General features: G+C 42.1%; 1 protein-coding gene across 5 annotated transcripts; it reads left to right on the forward strand.

Moving 5' to 3' along the window:
- The first annotated feature begins 327 nt into the window (after nucleotides 1–327).
- On the forward strand, nucleotides 328–8,771 carry lg18h3orf14 (linkage group 18 C3orf14 homolog). Of its 5 annotated transcripts, none has more exons than XM_046312190.1 (5): nucleotides 2,547–2,646; nucleotides 3,512–3,592; nucleotides 7,360–7,483; nucleotides 7,660–7,728; nucleotides 7,922–8,771. In XM_046312190.1, exons 3-5 carry the CDS (start codon nucleotides 7,391–7,393, stop codon nucleotides 8,111–8,113), a joined length of 354 nt encoding a protein of 117 aa, XP_046168146.1. In that variant the 5' UTR covers nucleotides 2,547–2,646; nucleotides 3,512–3,592; nucleotides 7,360–7,390; the 3' UTR covers nucleotides 8,114–8,771. The 5 variants fall into 5 exon arrangements, with proteins under 5 accessions (XP_046168150.1, XP_046168145.1, XP_046168146.1 ...); XM_046312193.1 differs by lacking the exon at nucleotides 2,547–2,646 and adding an exon at nucleotides 2,673–2,708; XM_046312194.1 differs by lacking the exons at nucleotides 2,547–2,646; nucleotides 3,512–3,592 and adding an exon at nucleotides 328–444.
- Nucleotides 8,772–11,633: the final 2,862 nt, after the last annotated feature.

Genomic DNA, 11,633 nt, shown 5'->3' on the forward strand with positions numbered 1-11,633 from the left:
GTTTAGGAGTTTGACTGACAGGGGGATGAATGAGTGCTTATATTTGTTCAACTTACGTTGAGGAACTGCGTCTGTCTGATTGGAGAAGCCAAAACTGGGTGGAGTAAATGGGAGGTCTGACATTATTTTCTTGGCCTGTCTCATTACTGTTTGTTCAAAGACAGTCTGCAGTGACAGGTGCTACTTAACCTCAAACTCATCACCTTCATGGCTGTCTGTGATTTTTAATAAGGTAACTGACCAATTGCCAAACCATGCTGAAATGCCTTAGAGTAGAATGCTCCCTATGACAGCCTGGTCAAATAGGAGCATGACCTTCTGTTTGACTCCAAAAACCCTGAACCTAAATAGTCGTTGTTGGACTCTAGAGCATTTGCAAGAGTGGGCCTGAGTAACGTCCACATTATGGACCACCACAGATGAGTGGTCACTAACAGATTTGGGGTGAAAAAACTTTTCCTCACTTTGCTTGACATTTAGGATGAGGTGGTGGTCATCACACCACTGTAGAAACCTTTATCTCTGACCTATAGAAAGAAGTATCCGTTTCTAGACATTAGGCCCAGAATGGCAGAATAATCAGAAAACTGGACAATATAGTTATCAGGGTTTCTACTTGTTCATTCATTTGTATACAGTGTGAATAGGATGGGTGAACTCAGCCTTGGGGGTCACCTGAATGACCTTGGGCTCAGACAGGATCTCATTCACTCGGACCTGCTGTCCTGTTGGTCAGAAATGAGTGATACAACCTGGGGTAAGACTGACATCTGTCTGAGCTAACTGAGGAGGATGTGTGGCTGCTGATCTCAAATCCACAAATAGCAGTGGAGCATAGGCCTTGGGGTTCTCCCGCGCACTCAAAACTGTCATTTCCTCGGTTTCCGGTCCATTCCTATGGATACATGTTCTTGCGGAAATGAGAAGAAAGTCAGAAGTGGATACATTATTGGGTTTTGGCGCACTTGTTTGAAATTGAAAAGTGTCGTAGTAGCTTTTGATAAAGACTAACATCAAGATGAAGCAGCTGCATTATAAGTGGGATGCACTGTTGTGCGCTACATCCCGAGGGGTTTGTGCTGATTGTACGGAGATTGTGACAGACGGTTCAATGGCATCCCTTGAGAAAGCAAGAACTAGATGTGTCAGGAGAAGTGCAGTATTATCATAAGGAGACGTACACTTGGAATACAGAAGAGTAAGGGAGGGCAAAAGAGAGGCATAGGAGGTCTAAAAGAGAGGGGGAGGAAGATGGTGAGCTTGAGACAGTTATGTGGAGTAAATGGTGGGAAAAAAGGGAGATGGTTTGTTAAAGAAGAATGGTAGAAAGTGTAAGCAGAGTGAGCTGAAGACCGAAGTAGAAATGGAAGCGAATGAGGGCAAAGTATTGGAGGTGGTAGGTGTGGGGAAGTTCTCAGAGCCCGAGGCTTGCACCGAGGGTCAGGATAAAGATGAGTCTTTGACATTAGGAGTGAAGTTTTTTGTAAAAAGTGGACCCTGATCCATTTGTGATTTCAGCGAGGGTGAAAACAGAGTTGGGTACTGTGGAATCGGTGAGGGTTACCAGAAGTGGTCTTGTGATAATTGTTTGTTTCTGCCGGTCAGAGGGAGAAGGCGCTCGGCATTAAACAAATGAGGTCAAGAAATGTGAATTTTTTCGCTCTCAAGGAAAGGGGCAATTACTTGGGTAGCAGTAAATGTAAAAGTTGACCAACTGAAGATTCCTGGTGTTTGTGATGCTCGTCGTTTGGTGAGACGTAGACAGGGTGGCGAGAGTGGTGAAACAGAAGAGTCATTGTCTGTTCTTTTGAGTTTTGAGTCTCTGCCCGACAAAGTGATGTTAAGATATATAAGTTATCCTGTACAAGCTTTTGTACCGAATACACTACATTGTTACAGGTGTCAAGCTTATGGGAATGTGGCAGCAGTGTGCAGGAGGGAGGTTCCTAGTGTGAGAAGTGTGCAGAAGGGCATGAGACAAAGGAATGTGTAGCATTGGGAGAAGGAGTGGTATGTGTTAACTGTAGGGGTGCCCATGGAGCTTGGAATCAGAAATGTCCCGTTGGAGATAGGCAGGTTGAGGTTCCTGGGGTTAGAGAAGTGCAGAAGTTGTCATATGCTGAAGCAGTGAAGAAAGTAGAGGAAGATGGGTCAAGGGGGAGGGATGCTGAGAGGAGTGGTTTGAGTAGTATATCTGTACCAGTACAACAAGTGATATATGTTTCAGTAAGATTGGATTTTTAGCATTGAGAGCAAGTTGCAGAAAATTGAGGTTGTGGTGGCAGCTGTGGAGAAGTAGTTGGGTGTGCGAGACTTGACATCAGAAGAGTTACATGGTGTGTTAAGTGGTGATGTCCCATCCTTTCAAGTTGTTAGCATGAGGTATGACTAAATAGATTTAAATAGTGGAGTAGGGTGATGTTATTTTAATTTTATTTATAATTAATTTTTTGGTGAGTGTAGTGTTAGATTAGGGAGTTGTACTCCAGTCTAGTAGGTGGCGGTAATGCAACATATTGGATGCCAACCACCGTTATACCTCATCGAAGAAGAAGGTCAGAAGTGTCTATCTCTTTCTAGTTAAGTTAGCATAATGACATCTCCTCCATTTGAAGAAGTTGAACTGAACAGGAAACACGAAGAGATGTGAGCTATTGTCTAGTTAAACAATTTTGGGGAAATCTGACCGTTAGTAACGTGTCGTCAAGGTTAGCAAACGCTATTGCTTGTTGTCTAACGTTAGCTCAGTCAGAACCATGTGACGTTTACGGGGAATGGAACCACTATGATTTAGAACGCCAGCTAACTAAAAAAAATGTCTGACTTTCCAGAGTAACTGAGTCTGTTACATAGAATTAAATAATGTTAGTTAGGGAGCCAATAAACCTACTGAAGCCGTTAATGTGAGCCGATCGTTGCCCCAGATCAGAGTTCGTTCTCGTGGCAGTAACAATACAGACAAAACACCTCAGCTAAGGAGTTGGCGTAGCCGAACACAAACTGGTGTGTGTGTGTGTGTGTGTGTGTGTGTGTGTGTGTGTGTGTGTGTGTGTGTGTGTGTGTGTGTGTTGTAGAGATATGGTGGCGATACAGCACAAAATTCCAGCCGATGGTGGATGCATTAGATCCAGTCAATCTGTCTGGATGGCGATGTATTTATTGGACACATAAGTATCTATATTGTCACTAATCCTTATGAAGGACTTCCTGGCAGAAGAGGTTACTCAACCAGTCAACAGCCGATATGCCAGTTAAATAATTTATTATAAATTAAGGTGTATCCGTAGTGGGTAAGTGCTCAATATATAATCAGTATCATATATTTATCACCAGCGCTGTGCGGTGCAATGGTAACACGTTTGCCTTTTAATTAGACGACTAGAGTTCTAATCGCAGACAGCATCATGATTCATGACATTTCATTCTAACCAATAATGGGGAGTGCACATTATGAATACATTGTGATTTAGTTTCGGTATCATTCTAACTTTTCTTGTGATTTTGTTTGCAGAGCATTAAGGCTGGCAGTTTATCACCAGTTCACCCTATGGGCACAAGGAAGAATTACATGCGCAAGCGGTGCAAAATAAATGTACGCATACATGTTATTCCATTGCACTCACTCTGCTCGTGAGCGTCTGCGTGGCCAGGCGCTTAAATAGAACTTTGTTCTATTTGTGACTCTCAATGCACTGCAAGTTATGCCTCTCCCTGCCATCTATTGGAAATGAATGGTATCTACACTGGGCAGCTAGTTGGCAGAGTCAAAGTAGACTTTAATAATATATGCCATTTAGCAGATGCCTTTATCCAAAGCGAACTGGGTGGAAACAGATCATGGAAACAGGATGACAATTTTGATATCATGGATGGTCAGTCCTTGCATCTATTGCACTTCCTATGAATTTGAGTGGTTACATTTCTCCAGCCGCATCCCTCAGCATTTTACCAAAAGAGGAGCAGGGAGTCACTTTGTTATAGTTTCTATTGCCACTTTAAGAAGTTACGATGCAGATGAGTATGTACGAGATACTATATGTCCCATCACTCTGACAGTTAGTGAATATTCAGCACAGCAAACAATCAATCAATGAAATATATTTTACAAAATACCTTTTTACATCAAAATATTAATCACGGTGGTTATAGAGGGTGCAACAGTTCAACACCTCAGGAGGAAATGTCAGTTGACTTTTCATAGGTTGAGAGAGGGAGTCGAAACAGCAGGACCGGGACAAGGTCGCACGTCAATTGAAACGGGAAAACAGTTCCACTCCGATTCCCTTTATGGATAGGTGTATCTTTGAATTTGGTTTTCAATGGCCTGTTCCTTCTCTACTTCCAGAACACCAGCCCCCTCCCCTAAAGTGATCAATAGTATATCTTGGCTCGCACTGTGGTGATTGGGATTCTGAGCTCTCGGGTTCATACAGCGAGTTAGGCTCTTCACTGATCTCACTCTCCGTCAGCTCCATCTGTGGCGTATTGGGCCAGGACTCGGTTATATACTGATGGTCGTGAGCGCTATCTAGCTGGGCCCCGAGCAGTTTAGTGATGGTCCTGGTGGACCTCTTCTCCAATGCAGCACATGAATACTGGCAGCCAGGTTGTCAGTTTGGCATGCTGTACTAACCCTTCTTTCCTGTTTGGCATGCTGTACTAACCCTTCTTTCCTGTTTGGCATGCTGTACTAACCCTTCTTTCCTGTTTGGCATGCTGTACTAACCCTTCTTTCCTGTTTGGCATGCTGTACTAACCCTTCTTTCCTGTTTGGCATGCTGTACTAACCCTTCTTTCCTGTTTGGCATGCTGTACTAACCCTTCTTTCCTGTTTGGCATGCTGTACTAACCCTTCTTTCCTGTTTGGCATGCTGTACTAACCCTTCTTTCCTGTTGGTAGAAAACAATTAAGGCATCTGTTAGGCTATAGTTATATTCAAGAATCACTGCATATACTTGAAATAAACAATAGCCTTAGAAATAACATGGATTTACATGTACCTCCTCTGCCTCCTTCAGTCTCCTCCAAGATGAAAACCTTTTCAGGGATGAAGATGTCATCCTGAAAACAAACATGTTTTGTTAAGACTGGAGCCAAATATATTAGTTGGCATTAACAAGCTACCTGTCTTGTATGCTTTGTCAACACACATAGCAAATACAGGAACATTTATTTTTCAGCAAACATTAGCTATGTCAACTTCAGTCTAGCTAAAGGAGGTGGAGATAACAAATCTGTCAACAAAATGTATTACAGTACCTGACTATCTGAGGTGGAAGCTAGCTACAGTAACTTCCGTAATAACGGGTACACAGAGAAACTGTGTTGCAGTAGAGTTGCTTGCTAACGTTGTTTGCTGGGGGGGGGGTGTTACACAACACTTCCGATGCAGTTAGCTAGTTACCTTCAACTAAAGTTGCAACGAAGTTGTCCAGTGTCTAATGCTAGCCTAGTCAACAACAGTCATGACCGGTTAACGTTACCTCAGGCTCCATTGCATTGACTCGCGGAACCTCGTCCGTTCAGTCGCTTCAGCGATGTTGATGATGGTCGGTCGGTAACCCCTACAACATAACCCTCAATTTTAAATGGAGGCACAAGCAGAAGGCTTCAACTTAGGCCTATGACTCCTTTCCTTTCGGAAACTCCCAGTTGCCGCATCGTAAGTGCCCTTCATCGCGAAGTTTGCCTCTGCAAAGTGCTGTCTACAGATCCTGCTAGCTCAGGCTGGCACGTCCTTCCTCTTCAGGACATGGAGCCACTTCTTCAAAAGTTGTGGGTCCTCGGGCAGCCGATGGTAGCTTGCCGAGGGATTGTTTTTGGAACCAATTCCTACAGCCTGGCGCTATGCAGTTCATGTTTTAATTACTTCTTGTTGTTGCCATCTTCGTTGTCCACACCTAATCTCACTCTCTTCGATTCAGTGTTCGCACGGAAACTTAATATGGTAAATGTAGCTAATGCTAACTAGCTGATTTAAAAAGCCAGCAGATCCGAGCCGCTTGCTTACAGCTCGACTATGGTCGGACAGCATTCCTGTATACACTGAGTACACAAAACATTAGGAACACCTGCTTTTTCCATGACATATAGACTGGCCAGGTGAAAGCTATGATCCCTTATTGATGTCACTTGCTAATACCACAAATTCATTTTTAAGCTTTGAGAGAATTGAGACATGGATTGTGAATGTGTGCCATTCAGAGGGTGAATGGGTAAGACAGGATTTGTGCCTTTTGAACAGGGTATGGTAGTAGGTGTCAGATGCACTGGTTTGAGTGTGTCAAGAACTGCAGTGCTGCTGGGTCTTTAATGCTCAACAGTTTCCTGTGTGTATCAAGAATGGTCCACCACCCAAAGGAAATCCAGCCAATTTAACACATCTGTGGGTAGCATAGGCAACATCCATTCAACATGGGCCAGCATCCATGTGAAACGCTTTCGACACCTTGTACGGTCCATGCCACGACGAATTGCGGCTGTTCTGAGGGAAAAAGGGGGTGCAACACAATATTAGTAAAATGTTCTTAATGTTTTGTACACTCACTATATAATAAGACGGTGCGAGATATGGCTTTTAAAACATAGCTCAATCCAGGAATGAGAAATACGGTATACCCCCGAATTGTCCCATTTATCCCAACTGTTACAAGAAGATTGAGCAACTGCTCGTTTTAAATTAAACTGACGTTTTTGTCCTCTTGGTAGCTAGCAGTAGCAACAACAGCCATTCTAGAATGGTGCGTCATGTTGAACATTAACGGCTGCTGTGGCTTCTGCTACCTAGCATGAAGAGGAATGAAGAGGAAAAGGACAGTTTTCTGGAAAAACTAGCAGTCGTTCAATATTCTTGTAACAGACCGTGCAAGGCGTCGAAAGTGTTCTACAGTGATGCTGGCCCATGATTGAGGTACGTTTTCCGAGCCAGATCTCGCGCCGGCTCCTCGTGTCATAATATACACAGGAATGATGTCCGACCCTAGTGCAGCTGTAAACAAGCGGATCGGATCTGCTGGCTAGCTGATAATGGCATGTTCAAGAGCATTAAAACTGTGATGTGTCATGGGTAACTTGTGACTGATCTACAAATAATATTAAGTAGTTATTTGTGATGCAAGGTGATATGTAGATCGGTCCTTCAGCAGTTGCCTGCACTGTCGGCTGCAATGTCAAACAAGCCCTTTAGTTAACTTTAGCTGGCCCCCTGGGAGTTTGTTTAAAATGTCATGAGTGGCTTTGGCTTGCTGAATATCCAGAACAAAAGTATAGGTAGCTCAAGTTAACTTGAATAACATGCAGAGCCTAAAGCTCATTTTCACATGGGAGCATAGCTAAGGAAGTCATCCATGTTGTGTCAGTCTAGGGAAGAGGACTGTGCTCCTTCGGCAGATGGAGAGTCGATATGAGCAACAGAAGAGCAAGAGGAGGCAGCAGGTGAAGCTGTCACAAGCTGCACATGAGAGAAATTCCCAGCTCCTCCAGGTATGAATCTACCAAGTGCCTCTCAGACCTGCTGCTAGGTTCTCTACTTGAATGTACACGTTCAGTGCATGCCTTTTATTGTGCAGGTCGATGAGGCTGGTATACTGTAGGTTTTGAAGGCCATGTGTAAAGGAAAAGCTGAATTTGTGATCGGCTGATCCTTTCTCCAAATACAGGACTTGCAGAAAATGGAGAATCGTCTCAGAACAAGAGAACTCCCACACCCTGACATCCTCAATTTGGAGGTAAGGGATCTCTGAGTAACAACAAATTAACATTACATGCCCTCTCTGAAGATTGCCTTGCCTCCTCTAATTTTCAATGGGAGCTATTTTGAGTTGTTTTGCAGCTTGACCCTACTATACCTGATAATCAAATACAGTCAGGGGGTCACAGATTGTTGTTGACACAGGCCGCTGTACTGTTGTCTTGTTTCAGACTCGTTACTGGGCATCAGTTGAGGAGAAGATCCCAGAATGGGAGCGCTTCCTCCTGGGTAAGGGCCCACATCCTAGCAGTGACCCTAGCAGAACACCTAAACAACAAAAACAGAAAACTACACCCAGAGACCATGCCCCCACACAAGATGGGGCTCTGCCTCCTCGTCCTATACTGAAACATGTCAAATGACCTGAAGTGGACAATCTGTTTTGGCTTTTGACTTAATCTTATGTGATCAACATGGAGTGAAGGAGAAACTAAAATCAGTTGACAGTTACACTGTAGATTGAGGTTATTGTGAGGTAAATGCTCTTTTTTCTATAGGCCATATTTAGGAAAACAGCCCATATGAGACTATCAGAATAACAGCATTCTTAGCACCAACATTATTGTGTAGGCATCATGTTGATTTCCATTGTATGTACACTGCAGCTCCTTTTTGTGCTCAGCCATTTTGATGTCTCAGGGTGAAGCTCAGATTTAGCCTATTACCCCTCAGTCTACACAATTGCTGCTCTTGATTGCAATGTTTACAAGCAATGCTCACACTTTCAGTGTGATGGTATTGCCTTTAACACTTTATGGTAATCCCATCCCATCACAATTGTATTTGAAACAAGGAATATGGTGTCTTTGAATTCATGGCTCATATCTGCCCACTAGGGGGAAGTAGCACCATATATTTGGATAACAAAGGCACATTCCTTCAGTTAGTTAGACTCAGGTCATTCACTTTGTCTGTCACTCAGCAATGATTTATTCAAATGTGCTCTTATTTATTTGCATGTATTGTCTGTATACTAGCTATGTTCTTATGTGTACATTAAAGCACCTTTTTTTGTTCATATACTGTGCAATATCAAGCAATGTGCATATGTAACCAATAGTTTTTTTATTATTCACATTCTTCATCTAAATATTCCATTCACTGCAAATGTACTTTTTCCCTAATAAATCATTATAGTTTAGCTTATTAGTCCATTAAAAAGCATGAGCTGACACACACCTAACTTTGTAGAGTTGACTAACAGAATATAAACTATACAAATAATATTTTACACACTATATACACACCAACAATTCAATGTTTATCCATTAAAATGTTAGCATAACTTATTTCTAACATTTTAGTTGTACATGTGTTAACACCATTCCCACACCCCACACTTCACACAGTAAACAGTGCCTTCAGAAAGTTTTCACAACCCTGGACTTTTTCCACATTTTTTGTTAGCCTGAATTTAAAATGGATTCAATTGCGATTTTTGTGTCTCTGGCTTATAAACCATACCCCCATATCAAAGTGAAATTATTTTATGAGGAATGTTTACAATTTAATACAAAATACATCTGAAATGCCTTAAGTATTCACCCACTTTGTTATGGCAAGCCTAAATAAGTTCAGGAGTAAAAATGTACTTAACAAGTCACATAAGTTGTATGGACTTACTCTGTGTGCAATAATTGTTTAACATGATTTTTGAATGTACCTCATCTCTGTACCCCCAAACATGAAATTATGTGTAAGGTCCTCAGTCGAGCAGTGAGTTTCAATCACAGATTCCACTACAAAGACCAGGGAGGCTTTCCAATGCATCGCAAAGAAGGGCACCTCACGGGACCACCCATACGTAGAATGTATGCACACATGACTGTAAGTCGCTTTGGATAAAAGCGTCTGCTAAATGGCATATATTATTATTATTATTATTGGTGGATGGGTACAAAAAAAAGCAGACATTGAATATCCCTTTGAGTATGGTGAAGTTATTAATTACACTGTGGATGGTGTATCAATACACCCAGCCGCTTCAAGGAATTTGGCATCCTTCCTAACTCAGTTGCCAGAGAGGAAGGAAACTGCTCAGGGATTTCACCATGAGGACAATTTAAAACAGTAACAGAATTTAATGGCTGTGATAGGAGAAAACTGAGGATGGATCAACAACATTGTAGTTACTCAATACTAACTGAAATTGCAGAGTTATTAACAAAAGGAAGCCTGTACAGAATAACAGTGTTCCAAAACATGCACCCTGTTTGCAATAAGGCACGAAGGTAAAACTGCAAAAATGTGACAAAGACATTAACTTGATGTCCTGAATACAAAGCATTATGTTTGGGACAAATCGAACACAACACATCACTGAGTACCACTCTTCATATTTTAAAGCATGGTGGTGGCTGCATCGTGTTATGGTTATGCTTGTCATCAGCAAGGACTAGGGAGAGTTTTTTTGTGATAAAAAAAAACAGAATAGAGCTAAGCACAGGCAACATCCTAGCACAAAACCTGGCTATCTGCTTTCCAACAGGCACTGGGAGACAAATCCTCCTTTCAGCAGGAGAATAACCTAAAACTCAAGGCCAAATATACATCTAGATGACAGTGAATGTTCCTGAGTGGCCTAGATATGTTTTAGACTTAAATCGGCATGAAAATCTATGGCAAGACTTGAAAATGGCTGTCTATTAATGATCAACAACCAAATTAACAGAGTTTATAATAATGTGCAAATATTGTACAATCTCGGTGTGCAAAGCTCCTTAGAGACTTACCCAGAAAGACCTACATCTGTAATCGCTGCTTAAGGTGATTCTAATGTGTATTCACTCAGGGGTGTGAATACTTGTGTAAATTATATATATTTATGTATTTCATTTTAAATAATTTAGCAAAATTTCCAAAATCATGTTTTCACTTAGTCATTGTGGGGTCTTGTGAATTCTGGCTGTAACACAACAAAATGTAGACTAAGTCAAGGGGTATGAATGCTTTCTGAAGGCACTGTATATTGTGCATTAGGGGGATACATACAGGTATATTAGCCTAAGCCATTGAGCTGTTCTCTGGAATGTGTCTAAACCGTTATATAGTTATTGAAGAGTCCTCTTTATATTTGAGATACAATGTGATTGTGCCGTCTTTATTAAACAAAGCCTCCAGAAGGACCTTCTGTGTCTGCGATAATTGCTTTTTTAAATTGTCCCTTTATTCAAGGGTAGCCTGAGGTCAGCCAGTTACCATATGTTCATAATACTCCATAGAAATGTGTGTAAAATGAGCCATTCATTTCTGCAGGTCCATTAGGCTTGCATAGACTTGGCTGTGTTTCTCAAGACATGTTTATTTATTTATTTGGGTGGGGGGGGGTCTGTTTGTTAGGTAGTTGGTATCACAGATCAGAAAGCATTATTGCTTGTAAAGTTAGAATGGCTGTGTTTTCTAGGGTTATATTACCATTATACAGTAAACCATATTCAGTATGATAAATGGTCCTATTTATGGGGTTACAAATTGGTCATAGTGTTACAGATTGTTTCCACCAACATAATTGAGACTTGATTTCAGAAATTTTCAGGTAAGACACGGGCCGTAGGGACAGTGTTAAGGAGCTGCTGTGTGGATAATGAGAAGGTACATGGGACAAAATGTGAAGGTGGACGTCTGTCTCACTGTTAAACGGGATGCAAAAACGCAGTGAGTCTTTCCACCTGCTTTCTGACTGTCAAACCAAGCACAAACCACCCCTCTACCCTCCCTCGTTCTTCCTTCTCTCATTCCCTCTCTGTGGCAGAGATGGCATCCCTGATCCAGCCTAATTGCGATGATCAAACCTGCACTGGGTTGACGCGGAGTGGCGGCTTGACAAACGCAATCATCCGGATGGCCTGCGTTGAAGTGGCCATGGTTGGCAGCTGCCCTGGC

Source organism: Oncorhynchus gorbuscha, linkage group LG18 (genome assembly GCF_021184085.1).
Source record: "Oncorhynchus gorbuscha isolate QuinsamMale2020 ecotype Even-year linkage group LG18, OgorEven_v1.0, whole genome shotgun sequence".
NCBI lineage: Eukaryota > Metazoa > Chordata > Actinopteri > Salmoniformes > Salmonidae > Oncorhynchus > Oncorhynchus gorbuscha.